Genomic DNA, 23,102 nt, shown 5'->3' on the forward strand with positions numbered 1-23,102 from the left:
TTTCCAGCCATTATGTATGTATGTATATATATATATATATATATATATATATATATATACATCTCCCCCCGCTTTACTCACTTTCTCTTCTCTTCCTGGGACTCAGACAACAAAAATGTTAGGCATTTTCCTATTATTCCACCTTTCTGAGGCTCTCTTCATTATTTGTTGCAATTTTTTCTCTCTGTTTTTCAGTTTAGGTAATTTTGTTGACCTATGGTCAAGTTCACTGACTCTTTATTCTTCATTCTTTTGAGTCCCTCTACTGAATTTTAAATTTTAGATATTCCATTTTTCTGTTCTTAAATTAACTTTGGTTCTTCTTACATTTTCTGTTTCCTCACCAAGGGTTTCAATATTTTCATGCATTTCAGGTGTATTCACCTTTATATCATGGAGCATGGTTATAAAGGCAATTTTAAAGTCCTCGATAATTTCCACAACGGTATACTCTTCAGATTGGTTTATGTTGATTCTTCTTTCCCTTGGGAGTTGATTACCTTTTACTGTTTGTTTGCTTGTTTGTTAATTGGATTATTTTCCAGAGTTTTTGAATCTTATGTTTTGAAATTCATTTTCCATGAGATCCTCTGAAGAACATTGATTGTACTTTATTTTAGGGGGCAGTCTACCTGGTAATGTCCAGACTGCAAGTTTTATTTTCCTTTCTGGTTCCAAAGTCACTTCAGTTTCCAAAACCTTTGCTGTGCTTCTTTGGTTTGTTACACACATGGTGAGCCCGAACTTGTATTAGTTCATATACAAAATTAAGGATTTCCTTCTTCTCATCTCTCTTTGGGATTTCTCCCACACTCTCTGGGTTCCTGGGACCCATTTTTCTTCTTCTGTAGAAAGATTTCTCACTTAGAATTTTTGTTTTGTTGTGCTGTCTAGCAGTCTTGCATGCCTGGAGTCTACTCTAGGACAAAGTGGTAAGAAGAAAGAGAAAAAAATAGTGGAGGTCCATTTTTGAATCAAAGGAGTGAACCCATTTGCTCTGGTGTTTAGATTTTCAGACAGGTTTTTTTTCCTCCAAGCTTTAGATGTCTGTCTCCCCCCACCAACCTTTCCCACATTGCAGTATAGGTCTGTAACTGGGGCTGGCCTTGTGGAAGAAGTTGTATTAATTCTCTGTTCTCTGGGAGAGAGAAAAGAGAGAAAGGAAACAGTATCAGAAACGAGTTGTAATTCCTCAGACACTCTGGTTTGCAGACACTCCTTTTTCTGTTTTTTAATTTCTTTTATAGTTGCACAGTTCTGCCCTTAGGTTAAGTCTGGGAGATAAAAGAGGGTGGGGTGGGGGGGGTAAGAAGGAAACTCTACACTATGCTGGTAGTTCTTCAGGTTTTGACTCCTCTCTTTAATCTTAATTATTGTTTCCTTTTTTAAAAAGAATTTTTATGTACTCTTTATATTCTGTTCAGTGTTTTTAATTAAGAGAGATAAGCTGTAGCAGACTTAGTACTTCAACTTGACTTGTTCTGTCAGTTTTTGCTTTAGGTATTTTGAAGCTCTGGTGTTAGGGGTCATAACCACTTAAAATTACTGTGTTTTTCTGATGAATTGACTCTTTATCTTTGTGAAATGTTACTTTTCCCTCTGTTAACTATTCCTTGTTTTGCAGTCTAATATTTGATATTAATGTAACTACTCTAGTTTTCTTATAATTAGTGTTTGCATGGTATGTCTACTAATTTTTTAAATTTATTTTTAGTCTACTTGTGTCCTTAAATTGTGGATAAATTGTAGATAAATTGTAGATAGCCTATAGTTGAGTTTTTCTTTTTTTTATCCAGTCTGATGAGCTTTTAATTGACTGGGGCTCAGCAAATTACTTCCCATAGGCCAAACCCTACCCATTACTTGTTTTCAGTATGACTTGCAAGGTAAGAATTGCTTTTATATCTTTAAAGGGCTGAAAACAAGTCAAAAGAGAATAATATTATGTGACACATGAAAGTTATATGAAATTCAAATTGAAAGTTTCCATTTTAAGTTTTGAATTTTGTTAAAAAAAATTGTGGAAGGCCATTTCTCTCTTTTTATATAATACCTGTATAATATCCAAATTTTTTCTTGGCCCACAAAGCCTGAAATACTTATTAATATGGCCCTTTATAGAAAAAGCTGGTGATCCTTGTCTTTGACCATTTATATTTAATGTAATTTTGTGCATGTTTGGATATAAGTATTCCTACTTTCTTGCTGTTTGTTTTCCCTTTGTCCCTTTGTTTTTGTGTCTTTTCCCCCTTTTCCTGCCTTCCTTTGAATTGAATATTTTTTAATACTATATTTTATAACCACTACTGGTATATTAACTGTAATTGTATACAACTGTATTCAAATTTTATAATTTGTTTTATTATTTTAGTGCTTGAGGTTTACGACTTAAGTCTTTAAGAGGTCTATGTTTTAATGATACACCACTTCATATATACTGTGAGGATCTTCTTTTTCTTTTCCTGCAGACCTTATGCTTTTGTTGTCATTCATTTTACTTATACACATTATAAATTCTATAAAATACTAATTTTCACTTTAAAAAATCTGTTATGTTCTAAAGAAATGAAAAAGCAAGGAAAAATTCTTCCCCTCATATTTATAACTTCTGGTGCTCTTCAGTTTTCCTCCAGTATCATTTTTCCTTTGTCCCAAGAACTTCTTTAACATTCTTCTTTTCTTCTGCAATTTAGAATCTGCTGTTATAGGAGGGAGCATTTGATTTCACATCTTGCATTTTTTAGGTCTAAAATTTCTTTTGGTCCTTTGTCTTTCATTTTTTTCTCCTTGTTTTGTTAGATATTTTTAAATCCTCAATCATAATTACGATATTTATTTTAAAGGCTTTGTCTGCTTATTTTGTCATTTGTCTTTTTTGGGATCAGTTTCTGTGCTGTTTCTCTATTTGGAGTTTACAGAGTTACTCAGAAAGCCACTTTTTTTTTTTTTTTTTTTTTTGCTAAAACTCTGACTACATATAAATTAGACCACTTGAACTGCTTTATCTTCCATGCTCATCAATTACTGAAACATGATTTAATCATAGGATCTTGCAGGTAACTGTTGTGTGCTTGCTAATTTAACAAAAAATACATATAATAAGTCTAGACATGTTAGCTAATGAATGTTAGCATTCAGCCTTAACATGTATTTCTGTTCTTTATTTATCCCTTTTGAAATCCAGCACACTGAACTGATTCAAAAGGGGAAAAAACACGTTTCAGTGATTAAAGAACATGGTAGATGAAGTAATTGATTTTGAATGGGTTTAGTTTCTCAACAGAAGAAAAGTAGGTGGTGATGTTCCATGCTATAGTATAATGTTTGGGAATGGCTGGGAATGGCTTTTGTGAATTATTTATTAATATACTATCAAGTGGGATCTTGGTAATGAGGATTTGCGCCTGGTACAAAGATCTAGTTCTGGTAGACAGGTGTGTTTGGGTATGGGTAATGGGAAGAGGTGGAGACTAACTCAATGTGGGTTTCAGGTGAGGATGGTGAGAGAGGCAAAGGGAGAATTTGATAGTATCTGATATATGCAGATAGATACTGTTTAGCCACAGTTGGGCCTTTGCTGCATGCTGTGCTTAGGATTTTCTAAAGTGAACAGTTTGTTTTAGAAGCTCATTAATGGGGAGAGGAGAATTAGAGGAAGCAATGATAGGATCAGTCATAGGAAGCAATCGTAGGATGCACTGGAATACTTACATAGTTCATAGCGGTCAGCAAGCCAGGAAGGAGGCAAAGAGGGAGCTTGCTTTTGTTGTTACTGGTATGAGATGTAACATCTTAATGTTGTTTACTTTTTCTTGTGAAGTTAGGATCCTTAATAAATTTGGTGCTATGCAGGATCTCTACAGCCAAGACAGACTTTTAACTTATTTTAGTTTTATTTAATCCTCATTATTTTTAGGCTACTTAACCCTGCCTTAATTTTTTAAATTTTATTTTAAAAAGATTTTATTTATTTGAGAAAAAGAGAGAGACAGAGAGAGCACAAGAGGCAGAGGAGAGAATGAGAAGCAGACTCCCTGTAGAGCAGGGAGCCTGATGTGGACCTCGATCCCAGGATCCTGGGATCATGACCTGGGTTGAAGGCAGATGCTTAACCGATTGACCCACCCAGATACCCCCACCCTGCCTTTAGTGTACTTTTTTCTCCTTATTGTTCTATATCATTTGAACTCTTTTTTTTTTTAATAAAAAACTTAGTTTTTTTTCCTTTTCTTCTAAAGAAGTTATAGCTAAGTAAGATAATACTTTGAGAGGCTTTGAAAGTACAAAATTCCAGAACTCTGAATTAAGATGTAGCATAAACATCAAAAGAGGTGAAAACACAGACCTAAATTTTGTTTGCAGTTTTTCATTTACGTTTTCCATTAACTTTTGAGTGAGTGTGTGTGTGTTTTTCTTCAGAAATTTCTACACCCAGACCATCTTCTCCAAGTGGATTACCTGAAGAAGATAGTGTTTTATTTAACAAACTGACCTACTTAGGATGTATGAAGGTTTCTTCCCCACGTAATGAAGTGGAGGCTTTACGAGCAATGGCAACTATGAAATCTTCCAGTCAGCACCCCTTTCCTGTTACTCTGTATGTGCCAAATGTTCCAGAAGGTTCTGTGAGGTAAGCTCCAATCTTTTTTTATTTCCCCTAGACTTGTATGAAATTTATTGCATGGTGGTGATGATGTTACATCATAAATCAGGACTAGGACTTACCGTGAGTTCACTTTTACTCTGTAGACATGAAAAGTAAACATTTTTAGGCTTAGACCATGTTGTTTATTTATGAGAGGTGTTTACAAAATTTTGCTTAGAATATTATAAATGGAAATAGAAATTAAAACATACCTATTCAGAAGCAATATAAAAACCTGCCTTCCCCTTGTCCTATAACCGTGGTTCAAGAACTAGAGTGAGGGGCACCTGGGTGGCTCAGTCCATTAAGGATCTGCCTTTGGCTCAGGTCATGATCCCCAGGATCCTGGTATCGAGCCTTATGTGGGCCTTCCTTCTCAGTGCAGAGCCTCTTTTCCCTCCCTTTCTGCTTGCCACTCTGCCTGCTTGTGTGTTCTCTCTCTTTTCAAACAAATGAATATAATCTTTAAGAAAAAAAAAAAAAAGGAACTGGAGTGAGCCATAGACTTTTAACATCAGATTGGGAAGAAGCAAAATGGCTTTTTCTCTTATGCTTAATTAGGAATAATATTTACTGTCATCTGAAGCTTGAGTTTCTTTAAATCAGATCATGTTCTTCTACATTCAGTGGCCTTTAGTCACACTTGTGATTATATTAAAAAATTCTTACGATGTCTGGTCACTGAGAAACTGCTGCCTTGACCTGATCTTTTACCCTTCTCCTCTCTCCGTACCTGTCTTTTCTCTCTCTTAACTTTATTCACTCACTACCTTCCAGTCATAGTAGCTTCTTTGTACTTTCTCAAACATCATGATTCCTACTTCAGGACCTTTGCATATTCTCTTGCCTTAGCTTAAAAAAATCTTCCTTTGTTTCCCAGTAGCTTTTTAACTTCTTTACATTTCACCTCAAACATTTTATCAAAAGAAGCCTTCTTTGATCAGGTCATGTCACTGTTCCTTTTTTCCCATTATTGGGCCTTTTTTTCCTTCATAGCACTTTCTTTGATTTCGTATTGTATGTTTATTTGCTTATTGGTTTATTGTCTAACTTCCTCACTAGAATATAAGCTCCACAAGAGCAGATTATTTCTTTCTCTGTGCTGTATCTTCAGTGTTGAGAGTAGTATCTGGTCCATAGCAGATTTCAGTAAATGTTTACTGAATGAACAAATGAAATGTACCAAATCTTTGAAATTAGGTTGACTGTATCCTGGTCCTAAAATATTCCCTGACAGCCAATTTAGTCTTTTTTCAAACTCTTTCTGAAATGCCTTATTCTCTAAGGTTTAGAATGTGAGAAAATGTTAGCTTTGTTCTAAGTACTAAAGTAATAGCAATATAAATGTATAAGGTTTGGTTAAAATACTTTGAATTTTTTAAGGAAAGTTGTAGCTATAGTATTTATATGGTATTTCTTTAAAAATGTCAAAATGCCTTTTTAAAGTTATCTTTTTAGTTTCAAAGTGCAAAACACATCTTGACAAAGACTTAGTGTTTTGACTTGCGCCTCTATTCCTATTGGGTACCCCTTAGTTTCATAGATCCTGACATGGTCTTGAGATTTTAAATCAGCCTAGGGCTTAGGATTTATATAGGGGAAAGTCAGAGAGTTATTTACTCCTAAACCCCACAGACTTCTTTTACTTCTTAAATTCTGTTGTTAAGTTCACCTTTGGAACCACTCTGACCTTTTTTGTTTTGGGTAAGAGATGTCTTGGTTGAACAATGAACTAGATCTTAGATAAACTTATAGGTGCTTTGTAAATAGAAATGAACTGTCCAGGGATGGTCTGTGGTATTCTGTACTAATATCTCTTTTGCTATAGCAGAACAAGGCTAGCAGTTGGGGATGGGTGACAATAGATTTTATGACACAGGTAATGTGTACTTGGCTTTGGGAGTAAATGAATTGCATCATAGGAGATACGAAAATTAAGTAATTGTTAAAAGAAGTTGAAGAATTTATGTATGTGTCTGTGTAAGATATGTATATCTGTACACATATATACACACAGACACAAACATATCAAAATATTATTTTAATACATAATTATAGCCAGTTTATATTTATGATTTTAAGATAATTAAGATAGGGGTCCTTGGGTGGCTCAGTGGGGTAAAGCCTCTCCCTTCAGCTCAGGTCATGATCCCAGGGTCCTGGGATCGAGCCCTGCATCGGGCTTTCTGCTCAGCAGGGGGCCTACTTCCCTTCCTCTCTCTCTGCCTGCCTCTCTACCTACCTGTGATCTCTGTCTGTCAAATAAATAAATAAAATCTTTAAAAAAAAGATAATTAACATGATTATATATATGTCATTAGTATAATAGAACTGTTTGCTTTAGTTCTTTGATAGTTAATATTTTATCTTACTTTTTATCACTGTTCTGTAGAATTATAGACCAATCCAACAATGTGGAGTTAGCTTCTTTCCCGATCTATAAGGTGTTATTCTGTGCACGTGGACATGATGGGACAACAGAGAGCAATTGCTTTGCATTTACAGAGAGTTCCCATGGTTCAGAAGAATTTCAGATACATGTTTTCTCCTGTGAAATTAAAGAGGCTGTAAGTATAATACACTGTAGTAATTTGCTATCAAGATGAATTAGGGTAGTATTTTTGAACTGTAGTCTGTTTTGTAAATTAGTATGTATCACCATATACTCTATTACATAAATTTGGAGTACATTTCTAAAGAGAAAGTTAATATTTAATGGAATAGGACTAAAGATGGAAAGCTAAATCTGATAACTGCACTAAAGTGGTTTTGTAGGTAGGGCACTTGCAACTTAACAAATGTAACAGAAAAAATCTTACTTGATGAGCTCTCCTCCTACCCTACCATGGTAGTAGTTGCTCAGGCTTAGAACGGCCTCTGTTCTTATTTTTCCCAAGTTGATTGGTCCATGTGACTTTTTAAAGCCTCTATTACAAAATGTTTTTCTGCTGGACTGAGGATTACATGTTGCTTTCATTTACATATTGGACTATGATTGTTTCATAGATATCTATGGTTTTCACTGGTGATTATTATGTTCATTCCCTCAGAGGATGACTTCTGCTTTATGGAACTGACCTAATGAAAAATACAAATCTCACTGATAGCAGGGGTGTCAACTTAAAGTTTTTTGAAGATGCTAGTAATGATCCTCTTAGTAATTACTAACTGGTGGTTTATTCTGAGACTAGGGAAGTGGTTCTTAAAACATGGAGAAATTGCCTTCTTTTCTGTATTTGTTGGATTCTCCCCAAATGAAAAAATAGGTTGCACTTAAAAAAAAAAAAAAATTCCAGTGTGCCTGACTGGCTCAATCTGTAGAGTGTATGGCTCTTGATCTTGGAGTTGTGAGTTTGAGCCCCATGTTTGGTAGAGGTTACTTAAATAAATAGAAAAACTTAAAAAAAATTCCACTATAGTTAACACACTGTTATATAGTTCCAGGTGTAATTAGGTTATACTTTAAGAACTTCAGTGCTTACAACAATTTTAAAGGCATTAATAAATTTGTTTGGATGGGCAAATCTAAGGTGTATTGACTTTTGGAAATATAAATTGTCAGCAGGAAATGCTAAAAGCCGCTATTCTATTTTCTGTTTACCATGAAACATAAATAACCATTGTATTAACAGGACTTCCAAGAGTTTATTTCTGGCCACAACATGGGAACTCACAGAAATGTGTATTTCTCTGTGTTTGATACTAAGCATGAAGGATATGTCAATTCTTATGCCTTGGTGACTAATTTTATTTATACTAAAATGAACATGCATAAACACACATAATTTAGATTGTAGCCATATGAGGCAGAACCCACGTCTGTATAAGAAGTTCAAGTTGGTTTTTTTGTTTAAAAAAAAAAAAATACGTCTGAGACTATTTCATGCCAACATTTCTATATTTATGTATATACGGTCTGCTTGGTCGGTGGTGTGATAGGAGAGTGAGTGAGTACAAGTGTGCCTGGCACTTAGCAGGCAGTGAATATAAATATGTTGGAAGAATATCTGTGAATTTGAATGAAGGGGTCTATTTCAGACTCTTACAACTCTACTACAGAAGTGAAGAAGCAGAGGGTAGAGTCCTGGCATTTCATGTTTGCAGCATTTAACACACCTGTGTGGTTTCTGGGTAATTGGCGCTTAACAGCAAGGAAATGAACTTTGAAGACTTGGAGAACCTCCTGCTTGGAGATGTAGAAACACTTCTGCAGAAGAAAATGGAAAGGGTCCTGGCTTGCAAGCATTTTTGATAATTATGATGGTAGGAAACTCTCTTTTTGATTATCGCATCTTGTTTATGGGTAGAGGAACTGTGTGTCATTTTTGAGAGCTTTAACAGTGGATAAGCATGGACAAAGCTGTGGGGGAATTCTCAGCCTGACCATTTTGGATATGATATTAAATAGTATTAAGTATATTTCTGGAGCGGATACTTGGTACATTGCAAGTTATGAGAGGTGATATCCATGTATTTAATTTTTTTACAGTACATTTTTGGAAGCATTCCATTATGGGTTCATTGGTGGCAAAATTCATTATTTGAAGGAGAAATACATGACATTTGTCATTAAAATTTATTATGAGAGATATTTCTAAATGAAAAAATAACCAATATAAATGTAGAGCTTATGCCAGGCACTGTGCTAAGCATTTTCTTGACTTTCATAAAATCCCCATGATATAGATAGTATTTATTTTGATTAGTGATCTTCTCCTCTGCCTGGAGCAGTTCTGGTTTGTGTCTGTTGTCCAGGTATATTATTAGTAGAACTCCCATCTTGTTCTCAAAGGGTTCTGGTTTGGCTGATAAACTATATGGGCTAAACTTTGTTTATCCCAAGGCTAATATATAATAGAGCTGGGTTTCAAATAGAAGTCTCTGACTCTGAATACCCATGTAATTTTCAGTAACAGCTTGCCTGTTGCTTAAATATTATAAAAAAACAAATATGGATTTTTTTCATTATGTTTAATGAAGACATTTATTGTTCATTTAGTTTACATTCCACCCACCTTTGGGTTTTAATCATGCCTTACACAGAAGATGTCCAACATCTTCCTCTTTCCCCTCAAAAAATAATGACCCACTTTAATTAATCTGAAGTCTTTAGTTGCTTTTACTGGTTGTCTCATTATATGGTTCCTAGGTTTCTTGTTCTGTGGTGATGGTGCAACTTTAGTCCTTAGTTTTTGGGTCCCTCTTGATGGGCACAAACAGTTGGCAAAGATAGTTCAGGAAGAGGTAACGGACGTTCTTATTGCCTAAGTACGCACTGTTAAGCAATGTTACGAACTTAGTTGTTTTACATTGTTTGCAGAGTCCTTGGATGTGATCTGTAGAAGTTGGTTAAGAGCAAGAAGACATCTTAACTTCTCAAGCAGGAGTAGCCGCATGGCTGCCAAGACCAACTATCACTGTGATGCTCTTATTTCACCCTAAGATCCCACAAGTAGTATTAGGGTGAAGCCAGTGAAGGTCATAGCTCTGTGGGACCTGACGTAAGGATTAGGTGTTCCCACAGAAGGGTTAGGATACATATGACTTGATAGACCCGGGAGATTCATCTGTAGGGCTCTGCTGGAGTGGATCTCAATTACCTGTGGCAAGAGTTGGGGAATCCGACCCCAGGTATCTTGATGCCCTGATTTTGTTCAGGAAAAGTGATACACTGTTTCTGTTGAAGGATTGCAGGCCAAACAGAATATCAGAAAGCATAGTGAAAAAAGCCAGGGGAGACATGTACCCTTGTTGTATCTTTATGGATACATTGTATAAAACTGTTTGTAAAGATACTTTTAAAAGGCTTAGTTGACTGTCTTTCAGAATTTATTAAGTCTGTGTAACAGGTTTCCTCAAAACAGATTTGATGTTTGTTGTTTGTGTATTTTAACATACTTATCCATTCCTAGCAGTTCTCAGTGTTAAACATTTTAGAAGCATGATTATTACCTAGTGTTAAAGGCATTCAGAGGTATTTCATAGTAAATTTCAAGGGTATCATTGAGAAGATCTTCATTCTTAATGCACTGTTTTTTTGAGGGGGGGGAGAGAGGTTGCTGAAATGTCACTATGTAAGAAACCTTATTCCTTGTATACAAGGGAATATATTATTTCAAAACGCATTTATTGAGATGGCATTTTAGCAAAATGCCATATTTTGGAAATTAATTCTGAAGTTATGTTATTAGTGTTTTCCGTAAATAAGTTTATTTTTATAATTTTTAAAAAGTTTCTTATATGAGGGACACCTGGGTGGCTCAGTCAATGAAGTGTCTGACTCGATTTTGACTCAGGTTATGATCTTAGGATCCTGAGACAGAACCTCATGTAGGGCTCTGTGCTCAGCAGGGAGTCTGCTTGAGTTTCTCTCCCTCTGTGGCCACCTCCCCGCCTGGCATGGTTTCTTTCTCTCTCAAATACATAGATCTTTAAAAGAAAAGTGTCTTGTATGTTATGCCTCTTATTTTAGTTCCTTCTATGAGTAATTTATTGGAATAATTTGTTTCTAAAAATTTAACACAGGGGCACCTGGGTGGCTCAGTGGGTTAAAGCCTCTGCCTTCGGCTTAGGTTGTGATCCCAGGGTCCTGGGGTCGAGCCCCGAATCAGGCTCTCTGCTTAGCAGGGAGCCTGCTTCCTCCTCTCTCTCTGCCTGCCTCTCTGTCTACTTGTGATCTCTGTCTGTCAAATAAATAAATAAAATCTTAAAAAAAAATTTATCACAGTATCTTTCACGGTGCCCTTTATAGAATGATTTTTCTACATCTGTTTCTTCGGTGAACATTTTCTTAATATATGGTATTTTTATTTATTTTTTATTTTTTATTTTTTTAAAAGATTTTATTTATCAGGGGTGGGGGAGAGCGAGCACAGGCAGACAGAATGGCAGGCAGAGGCAGTGGGAGAAGCAGGCCCCCTGCTGAGCAAGGAGCCCAATGCGGGACTCGATCCCAGGATGCCGGGATCATGACCTGAGCCGAAGGCAGCCGCCCAACCAACTGAGCCACCCAGGTGTCCCAATATATGGTATTTTTAAAAAGAGTTATCTTTCACCAAAATTAATGAAAAGGCTTTATCTTGGAAAAACATGTCATTTGTGTTAAGTAAATACCTTTTTGTTTAATAGCATTTTTTTGGAGTATTTACATGTAATACATATTTGAGAAGGTGGAAAATACCGAAATAAAGAAGAAGAAAATAGAAGTTATTCAAAATTTCACCAGAGTTAAGATTTTGGTATATTTCCTTTCTACATACCTATGTGTGCTCTACTCCTACCTCTTTATAATCAAGAACCCTAACAGATACTTTTATGTTTAATTAGTACTTTCCGTAGGTATAGCTTTCTGGGGGAAAATTGTACTGTATTTTTTGTCAATAAAGCTTCCCTTCTGCAAAGAATATGCCTATTCTAGATTATTTGTGTGTGTGTGTGTGTGTGTGTGTGTGTAATAGTGTGACATGTATAGAAATGTTGGACCGTGGTGTATGTTTTTGATATTCTTTTCATGGTGTAGTTGGTTACCCAATTTGTTTCAATAACTATAGACATCGATAATCATTTTTCCTGAAGATACTGTACCTTGCCAATCATTGGGTCACCATTCCAGCTACTCATAGACTCTAGAATTCACAAATGATTTTAACCTTGTTGTTGGAAGTGGCAGCTATAAGACATGGTGAGGAGGAAATGTAGTTTGATTGCTGTTAATGTACTGCTGTATCCTATGTCTAAAAAGAGAAAAGTGTAGTCTGATTCCTCTGCCTCCCCCACCCCTAGTCATTCTTAACTACTCTGGCTCAGCTCCATATACTTAAAAACCTTTTAAAGAGAAATTGCTGAGCCTTGCCATCTACTTTAGAATTTGCCAAACTCCCTGACTTTTTTGGTGTGTCCTGATGTGGCAGGCTTGCTGATAGCTCTTATATAAAGAAAACGAAATAGTTAGAAGACATGGGAGAGGAGAAGAAAGAATAAATATGGTTGGGGTTTGACTCTACTAATGTATCAGTGTATCTGCAGGTGTTCCCCTATATTTGCATACAATGTTTTCTTAAAAATATGCTGGAGTTGAATGTGTAAATAGCAAATAATAGACTTCACGTTTTGTTTGATGTTAGGAAATGGGGAGTACTCAACTAAAAGTGATTTAAAGTTTCTATTTACACTTTCCCTTGAGTCGTACTCTTCAATGACTTATTTCTAGTGGGTTTTTTGCTTCTGTTTTCTTTTCTAACCACTTAAAGTATTGAGCTAAGTCAAATAAGTATCCATTTGAGGCTAACTATTTCTGGTTTTGGCTTACCTAATGATTCCTCCTTCCCTACCGGAAGCATGTTCAACGTACATGTGCTGAAATGTAAGCACCACATTCACCCGCTGTATCCCTAGCACCTAGAATAATACTAAGTATACAGAGAGCGCTCAAAAAATATTTATTAAACGAATGTGTGAATTCGTCATCTTAATTGTAGAAGAGTTGAGGACTGCATTTCTTAGTTATATCAGTCCTTTGTTGCTTTTGTTGTTTTTATTCATTAGTATAAAATTATAGTTGGGTAACATTAAAATATTTAAAAAAATTTATAAGCACTGTGGTACAAATGTGCTCTGCTGGATGTGAACCTCAGGTTGGCAGGCAGTATTTGTACACATTTAAAAGTGTGTAAGTCAGGGGGCACCTGGGTGGCTCAGTGGGTTAAAGCCTCTGCCTTCGGCTCAGGTCATGATCCCGGAGTCCTGGGATGGAGCTCCACATCAGGCTCTCTGCTTGGCGGGGAGCCTGCTTCCCCCTCTCTCTGCCTGTCTCTCTGCCTATTTGTGATCTCTGTATGCTAAATAAATAAAATCTTAAAAAAATAAAGTGTGTAAGTCAGTTAAGCTTAATTTGGCAATGGAAAGGCAGTTTAGGGTAATTATTTATTAATAGATACAAGTGCGGCTGTGGGAAATTTGAGGACCACCTAGTTTTGAAAGTGAGAGACTGTATGAGAAAAGGCAGAATATAAACGAACATCACAAAAACAGAAAAATGAAAGACCCCATGCTTTAAGAAATTCTGTTGATGTAAATGGTCATTTCAAGCAAATGACAAAATATTATAGTCTTAAACTCACATAATTCAGTGAATGATTTTAATTCACTTTATCTAAAGGGAAGGATTTGTTCATATTTAAAGGAATCTCTTGTATCTCCCCATGTGAGATTATGTACGATCTTTGTTAAACTCTACTTGTTCCATCTTGGTTTCATTGTTCAACCCATGGGTGGCCTGAGAAATTTGGAAGTTCTTTTGTGCTTCAAGCTTGCAATTTTGAGATGGTTTGATGCTTCTTTTGGAGCCAAGGAAGAGAATAACTTCCAAAAGAGTGAGATCCGGAGTACTTTTCCACTTTAGGGCAAAAGTATAAGCCATTGATAGATATATATTTTATAGAAATCACCAGGGTGGCTTAGCACTAATAAATAGATCATCTCAGCTGGGAATCCTGCAGTGCATTTTTATCACAGCAACACTGAGGAACAGCACTTGAATCTCTTTAGATCACATTACCTTGTCAGCTTATTGCTAACACCAGTATTTACTTTATTCTGTGCCTCAGTGTCTAGCCCTCTGCAGCTGAGGGCAGTGAAAAGAGAAATTGAGAACTTAGGCTAACACCTTGTTTTGTGTGTTCATTGGGACAATTTAGAAGCCAACACCATTTGTTCATTGATTGCAATATGGTATATTCTGAGACCTAGAAACACCTGTAAATAAATATAGTTCCTTTAGTGAACTTCAGTTAGTTAGACCTTTTTATTACCATTTTAAATGCTGGAGTTTAAAGAAGAAATGGTATATAAAATGTTATGTACAATATATAAACATATATAAATATAAGCATATATGAATATAAGCAAGCAATATATATAAAATACCTTATATATAGTTTGTGTAAACATAAATATATAAATGTATGCTTAGACTATATCTGCTGAAGTAAATTGTGACCATGGAAAATTATAGAGTCAAGAATTAGGAAAGAGGAGTAGCAAAATGCAGTTAAAACCTTTGCCTAATGGTATTTCCACTTTTCTTTCAGGTAAGCAGAATTTTATATAGTTTCTGTACAGCATTCAAACGTTCTTCCAGACAAGTGACTGATGTTAAAGACTCGATTATTCCTACCCCTGACAGTGACGTGTTCACCTTCAGTGTCTCCTTGGAGGTAAAAGAAGATGATGGAAAAGGAAACTTTAGGTGAGGTTATTTGGGAAGAATAAAAGTTGGTTTTATGCTTGAAATATAATACTGGCTAATGTAAAGCTTCCAGAAGCTATGCAACGTTCGTAGAAAGCTTTAACATGATAAATATTTGGCAGGTGAATGAGTATGTTTCATTACTCTCATGCTTTCAGATATTTTATGTAGATGATTTTCTCAGTATTTAAGAATAATGATATTATAGAAAAAATTCGTAAAATAATAAATGCAGAATAAAAAGTATAGTTTTGTCAGCCACACTCAGTTTTAATATTTGATTTATTCCTTTTGTTTATTTCTAAGAGGTATTTTTATACACTTGTATATACATAATTTTTCTCTTTATTATGTAAGAATTTTTCCATTAAAATGTTCTTAATCAAAATCAGCTTCTATGGTATCAGTAGTGGTTTGACCATCATTTAAACATTTTCTTCTGTTGTATGTTTAGAATGTTTTTCTTGTGTTCACAAATAGATTATAGAGCACAGTTATGCTCTTAATGATCATTTATGTGCCTTTAATTCTAACAATAATTATTAGGTAGATATTTTGTCTGCTTTTTTGTAGATATAGACATGGAGTCTTAGATAAGTTGTTCAGGGGATTTTTCATTTCAGATAAGACAACCTATATTTTAGACATTTATTATCTTAATTAATTCTTAAGAGTAGTCAGTCTGTCTAGGCTAGAATTATAGTTGTACTGATCCATATCTCTTTGTCCATTTTTATGTGTATTTACTTGAGTATGTTATAGTTATCTCAAATGGTAGATATTTAAAGCAAGCTCTTCTCACTTTGTTTTGTCTTGGGTTTTAGTGTCTTAAGGCCACACAACCAGCTAAACCAGAATAGTGAGTCTTAAAAAGTGAATAAGCTATATTCCTAAATTTATTAAATTTAAAATTAAAATTGAAATGGTGTCCTTTAAATAATCTTGGTTTTAACTTGTGTTAGAGATAAAGTGTAAGGCCCTTGCAAGTCCAATTTAAAAATTAATTAATGACTTTGTTTTGCTGACTGTAAAATTTGTAGCTAGCTGAATGAGAGTTTAGAGCATGTTAAGACTAAGGGTATTTTCTCATTTGAACCTCAGAATAGATTCTAACCTTGGAATAGATTTTTTTGTGTGTTATTGTACTGATAATTTCTGTTCTTTTCGCATATTTCAGTCCTGTTCCTAAGGATAGAGACAAATTTTATTTCAAATTAAAACAAGGAATAGAGAAGAAGGTTGTGATTACAGTGCAGCAACTTTCTAACAAAGAATTAGCTATTGAAAGGTAAGCAGCTTGCTCCTAAATTCTACCAAAACCTTGTATTGACATTGCTGTTGTGTTTCAAGAGACGTACTATTGAGTTTAAGCTGTATTACTCACTGTGTCTTTTCACCATACTTCAGTTTCTCCATTTAAAAATGAGAATGAGGGGCCTGGGTGCCTCAGTGGGTTAAGCCGCTGCCTTCGGCTCAGGTCATGATCTCAGGTTCCTGGGATCGAGTCCCACATCGGGCTCTCTGCTCAGCAGGGGGCCTCTTCCCTTCCTCTCTCTCTGCCTGCTGCTCTGCCTGCTTGTGATCTCTCTCTGTCAAATAAATAAATAAAATCTTAAACAAAAAATAAAAATGAGAATGAGAATCTTAATGCTGTATCCACTTAAATAAGTTAGATTTAACTGGTTCATTGAAAATCTCAGTTGACGGAAGAAATAAACTTGAATTTTTTCTTCCCCGAGTAATAACTGCTTCAACTCTGTTTGGTTACATCTCTTTTTCCTGCTGTCCCTTATTTATATATAGGACAAATGCTTTAAATTCTCAATCGTCTCTGATAATTAAAAATTAGATTTAGTAACCGGGATGTCAGGGCCTAAGATAGATACATATCTTTTAAATATATAAACACACACACACATATATATATATTATATATTAACAATATTAACAAATACATAAATATATATATGTATGTGTGCATTTATGTATTTGTTAACATTTGTCATATAAAAACAAAAAAATCTTGTAGGACAAAAGATAACATAAACAAAGAATAACAAATGATAGTTCTGGAAAAAGTATTTGTACTGTAAATGACAGATGAAAGGTTAATATCTATAATATACATAAATTTCTTAAAAATTTGCAGAAAAAGGGAAAATAAGAGTATGAATTAACAAATTACAGGAAAGCCATTCACATGGCTAATAGACATATATATGCATTTGTCACTATTCATGAATAGACAGGAGGATGTATGTAAGGTAACAGATGCACAAAGATAACACATAGAGCTGGTGGGGATATGGGAAAATGGTGAATTGTGTGTACATCCTTTTTGAAAGCAATCTGACAACATCTAGAAATTAAAACAAAAAACCCCACCTATAATTGTATGCATCAGTCCCATTCTAGGGACTCTGTCCTATTGAAAAGAAGAGTACTACTGTGTAAGGACATAATTTTGAGGATGTTTATTATAGCCCTTTTTATAGTGGCAAAAATGAAGAAATAAAAGCAAATGCCTTTTCACTTAGCTTTAGGAAGTGGAAGCAATTAGTGATGGTCACAAGAGAAAGAAGAGCCTCTTCATCAAGACTGCTGTAGACTATGACCTCTTACCTCCAACACCCCAGTTCTGCAGACTAGGATGAAGGTGGGGTGGCAAGTTGAGGTGCTGGCTGATGGCATCATGGGCACCTCTGTCCTTTTAAGTCTAGGAGAAGGCGTCTGGCCTCCAATTATCTCTTCAGAATGTTCTTTAGAATGTCAGGAATTTAGCTTTGCTTTGTTCCCACCCTTGGGTTTTACTACTCATACCCAGATAACAGGAAAAATGCTACTATTTAATTCTGTCTTATAATTATGGTTGTCATCTTTTCTCCTTTTTTAGTGGTATAAAAAATAATTGTGAGTCATAAAATGCATGAAAAATAGCTGGAGATTAAAGGTATTGTTGATTTTGAATATTTTAGTCCTACAAGGATGATGAGAATTTTTATTGTTGTTAGCAGTAGGCAGAGCAATGTTTGAATCTTTTTATTCGGAAATAGGCAATTTCACACTTACAGATGAGGTTAAAAAAAACAAAATAAAATTGCTACAGAGAACACCTGTGTACTCAGAATCACTTGTGGGGAGCATTTTACCCCACTTACTTTGCACCCACTTTCTCAGTCTCTCTCTTCTAGCTCTCAGTCTTTACCTACCTACTTATCTAGCTGTATACACACACCCATATAATCATTTTTCTGAACGATTTAAGTTACGCACACCACGGCATCTTATTCCTGTGTACTTTCTTAGGAAATGTGTATTTCCTAAAAATAAGTATTGGGTTAGTTCTAATATAAGCACATACGATACTTTTTGTCTAAACTGCGACTTGTCTCCAGTTTTGTCCGTTAACCCAGTAGCATCCTCTCTCTCTCTAGTTCAGGGTTCGGGCTAGGGTCAGGTTGCATTTAGTTGCCATATGTCTTTGACTTTGGTTAATCTGGAAAATTTCCACAGCCTTTCTCTGTCTCTTATGACATGGACGTTTTTAAAGAATACACCCATTTTTCCTCTTTTTAATACAGCATTGCTAATTTGGGGTTTATCTGATACTTCTGTGTGATTAGACCCAAGTTATTTATTGCTGCGTAGGTGATGTTTCTGTCACTGTGGATCACATTTGAAGGTGCCTTACGACCATCTGATAACCATCTGTCCCTCACTGGCGATGTTGATTTTGATTGCCAGAATTTGTCAGAATGTCTGATTTCTTCGCTGTAATTCCTTCTTTTGTCCCCCTCCCTTGCAACTAGTAAGCAGTCTGTGGGGAGATATATGAAAATATCCTGCTTCTCATCAAAATTTTCTTCTTAAGTTAGCATTCATTCATGATTCTTGTCTGATCTTGTCTGATTCAGTCTGAACTGTGAGGAATGCAAAATTACAATTTTCCGTCTCCTGTACTTTCTCTAGATTTGGCAGTCAGCTCTTGGCATTCTGATGTAAGCCAAAGATCTCCACTTATGTATTTGTTATTGGTATAGACTCCTGAATTTCTCCCTCCCCACAGTACTTTATAATTTACTACAGAACTTAATTATTTTGGAGTCTCTTCACATCCTGCATCCGTAAGACATGCCCCCAGAACTTCTTTCTGGCATAACAAAAGGCAGCTTTCCATTTAATACGTCTGTAGTAACATGCGTAAGGAAGCATTAGGTGTTGAGTAATTTAACTTTTAATAATCATTATTGAAAAATTTTGGAGTTTTGTGATTAATGGCATATTATGTCTCTATAATAGAGGATTGTGCTATGCTTGTATTTGAGGCAATCCTTCCTGTTCCTAATGAGAAGCTCCAACTTTGGTCAACTTGAAACCTTGATGAATATGAGTAAAACAGTTGAATGCCTACTTAGAATGTTTTCTTCATTAGCTTAAACATTTACACATGTATTCTGAATATATTACAGGAAATAATAACGTAGAAATGGGGCTTTCTGGCCACCCTCATATTCAGAAGCCAACTTTTCAGACTCCGTAATCTTCAACATCATTGTCTTCATCGTCATTCTACTTTCTGAATAATTTTGAGGCATTTTTCCAGAGCTCATTATCTCAACATCTGCTTAAGTTATCTGAGATAAAGCACTTTTTTGAGCAGTATATGTGGCTATTGTTGCTAAGCCACAGGTGCCTATTTGTATAGCATTAGAGTTATTTTAAAAAAATTAATTCCATATATGACCACTTACTATATTGCTTTTATGTTAATATAATTGATCTTGATGATATTGTCTAACAACTCTGGGTTCATATATCCAGCAGTAATTATTAAACTCATGCTAAGTTTCTTTGCCACCCCCACCATTTTTTTAAAACACATTTTATCTGATCACCTCTATAAATATCCAAACTAAAACTGACTGAGATAGCTTCAGCTAAGGGTTCTTCCACAAACAATACTTCATTCAGCATAACAGACTGAATTTCCTGTGATATGGGACATTTTGTAAATACTCAGATTTGTCTTTTTTGCACTTGGTCTCAGCCAAAAGGCTGAGAAGTGATTCAGATTTATGTTTTTTGGAGAAAAGAATCTTGCCTTTTAGTAGATTATATGCAGTATTTAAGGTGTTTAAATAACAAAATGTAAATAGTGGAATTTAAGGTGATCCACTAGGTGGCAGTCTTGTCAAGAGAATTCTTAACACCTCTGCCTCAAACTGCTCCTGACAAAGTTTGTAATTGAAAGACATTGGTGTGACTGCTATTTAACATAATACTGGAAGTCCTAGCCGCAGCAATCAGACAACAAAAAGAAATAAAAGGCATCCACATTGGCAAAGAAGAAGTCAAACTATCACTCTTTGCAGATGACTGATACTTTATGTGGAAAACCCAAAAGACTCCACTCCAAATCTGCTAGAACTTATACAGGAATTCAGTAAAGCATCAGGATATAAAATCAATGCACAGAAATCAGTTGCATTTTTACACACCAACAACAAGACAGAAAAAGGAGAAATTAAGGAGTCGATCCCATTTGTAATTGCACCCAAAACCATAAGATACCTAGGAATAAACCTAACCGAAGAGGCAAAGAATCTGTACTCAGAAAACTATAAAGTACTCATGAAAGAAATTGAGAAAGACAAAAAGAAATGGAAAAATATTCCATGCTCATGGATTGGAAGAACAAATATTGTGAAAATGTCTATGCTACCTAAAGCAATCTACATGTTTAATGCAATCCCTATCAAAATGCCATCCATTTTTTCAAAGAAATGGAACAAATAATCCTAAAATTTATATGGAACTAGAAAAGACCTCAAATAGCCAGAGGAATGTTAAAAAATAAAGCCAAAGTTTGTGGCATCACAATTCCAGACTTCAAGCTTTATTACAAAGCTATCATCAAGACAATATGGTACTGGCACGAAAACAGACATATAGATCAATGGAACAGAATAGAGAGCCCAGAATAGACCCTCAACTCTATGGTCAACTAATCTTCAGCAAAGCAGGAAAGAATGTCCAATGGAAAAAAGACAGTCTCTTCAACAAATGGTGTTGGGAAAATTGAACAGCCACATGCAGAAAAATGAAACTGGACCAATTCCTTACACCACACACAAAAATAGACTCAAAACGGATGAAGGACCTCAATGTGCGAAAGGAATCCATCACAATCCTTGAGGAGAACACAGGCAGCAACCTCTTTGACCTTAGCTGCAGCAACTTCTTCCTAGAAACATTGCCAAAGACAAGGGAAGCAAGGGCAAAAGTGAACTATTGGGACTTCATCAAGATCAAAGGCTTTTGGACAGCAAAGGAAACAGTCACCAAAAGACAACTGAGAGAATGGGAGAAGGTATTTGCAAATGACATATCAGATAAAGGGCTAGTATCCAAAATCTATAAAGAACTTATTAAACTGAACACCCGAAGAACAAATAATTCAGTCAAGAAATGGGCAGAAGACATGAATAAACATTTCCGCAAAGAAGACATCCAGATGGCCAACAGACACATGAAAAAGTGCTCCACATCACTTGGCATCAGGGAAATACAAATCAAAACCACAGTGAGATACCACTTCGCACTAGTCAGAATGGCTAAAATTAACAAGACAGGAAACAACAAATGCTGGCAAGGATGTGGAGAAAGGGGAACCCTCCTACACTGTTGGTGGAAATGCAAGCTGGTGCAGCCACTCTGGAAAACAGCATGGAGGTTCCTCAAAAAGTTGAAAATAGAGCTTCCCTATGACCCAGCAATCACATTACTGGGTATTTACCCTAAAGATACAAATACAGTGATCCAAAGGGGCACATGCACCTGAATGTTTATAGCAGCAATGTCCATAATAGCCAAACTATGGAAAGATCCTAGATGTCCATCAACAGATGAATGGATAAAGAAGATGTGGTGTATATATACACAATGGGATACTATGCAGTCATCAAAAAATGAAATCTTGCCATTTGCAACGACATGGATGGAACTAGAGGGTATTATGCTGAGTGAAATAAGTCAATCAGAGAAAGACAACTATCTTATGATCTCCCTGATATGACAAATTTGAGATGCAGGGTGGGGATTTTGGGGGGTAGGGAAGGAAAAAATTAAGCAAGGTGGGATCGACAGGGTGACAAACCATAAGAGACTCTTAATCTCACAAAACAAACTGAGGGTTGCTGGGGGGAGAGGGAGTATACAGGGGTGTTTGGGTTACGGACATTGGGGAGGGTATGGGCTGTGGTGAGTGCTGTGAAGTGTGTAAGACTGATGATTCACAGACCTGTACCCCTGGGTATATATATATATATATATATATATATATATATATATATATATATATAATGTATATAATACATTATATATTAATTTTTAAAAAAAGACACTGGTGTGGAAAAAAAACCCAAATTACATAATTTTGGCTTATCTTCAGAAAGCGAAAGTGATTTATCATTTTCAAAAGCAACTTTTATGTATGTAAAATTTGCAACATGTGCAAAAGTAGAAAATATATTGAACCTCACAGTGCATCCATCCATCACCTACCCCAGATGCTAATTTTCAATGTTTGAACTTTCTTCAAAAAGTATTTTTTTCAAAAGTATTTTTTTCCTAAAAGAATCCATTTCCCTGTGTATTCAGGGGCTCAAGCCTTCTTTCTGTGTAAGTATTTGATAAATTAAACTGGACTTTCTATCTCAGAATCTACAATATCTAGCACAATGCTAGCAACACAGAACTTTGTGGTTAGCTACTTAACCCTTACGTAGCACTTTTGTGCTGGATATAGTTGTAGAGGCATCGGTGATACTATTTTCGTTTTATACTTGAAGAAACTCTTGAAGAAACTGAGGCACAGAGACGTTCGATAACTTGCCTAGGTCATACAATTAATATTTAAACGGAGTCCATCTGGTATCAGAATACATATTCTTACTCTCTACTGCCTCTTTCAAAACTTGTTGAAAAATGAATAACAAGTATAAAAAAGTATTACATAGAGTATTGACCAAACTCATTGTAGTAGTAGCAGTAGAACACTGCACCTGATAGACTCCTTCCCTGTTTGGAGAACATGTGAAGACTGCCTTCATATCTTGAAAGTTTCTAATAGTCTTGTTGGTGATCTGTGTTGGATTTTACATTGAGCTTTATTTGGAACTGGACAGAAGAGAGAAAGTAGTAATGGCCAAC

The 23,102-nt window shown here is 35.5% G+C and overlaps 1 protein-coding gene across 8 annotated transcripts in view; it reads left to right on the forward strand.

Moving 5' to 3' along the window:
• The window catches only part of RABGAP1L (RAB GTPase activating protein 1 like), a 778,147-nt gene that overhangs the window by 92,060 nt on the left and 662,985 nt on the right, over positions 1 to 23,102 (forward strand). For all 8 annotated transcript variants that reach the window (XM_045069736.1, XM_045069734.1, XM_045069733.1 and 5 more), the window contains 4 exons: positions 4,420 to 4,630; positions 7,038 to 7,212; positions 14,734 to 14,891; positions 16,069 to 16,179. In XM_045069736.1, coding sequence (XP_044925671.1) covers positions 4,420 to 4,630; positions 7,038 to 7,212; positions 14,734 to 14,891; positions 16,069 to 16,179 — 655 coding nt within the window. The remainder of the gene's footprint in view (positions 1 to 4,419; positions 4,631 to 7,037; positions 7,213 to 14,733; positions 14,892 to 16,068; positions 16,180 to 23,102) is intronic.

The sequence above is a fragment of the Mustela putorius genome, unplaced genomic scaffold, assembly GCF_011764305.1.
Source record: "Mustela putorius furo isolate JIRA1106 unplaced genomic scaffold, ASM1176430v1.1 tig00003942_pilon_pilon_pilon, whole genome shotgun sequence".
In the NCBI taxonomy this organism is placed as follows: Eukaryota; Metazoa; Chordata; class Mammalia; order Carnivora; family Mustelidae; genus Mustela; species Mustela putorius.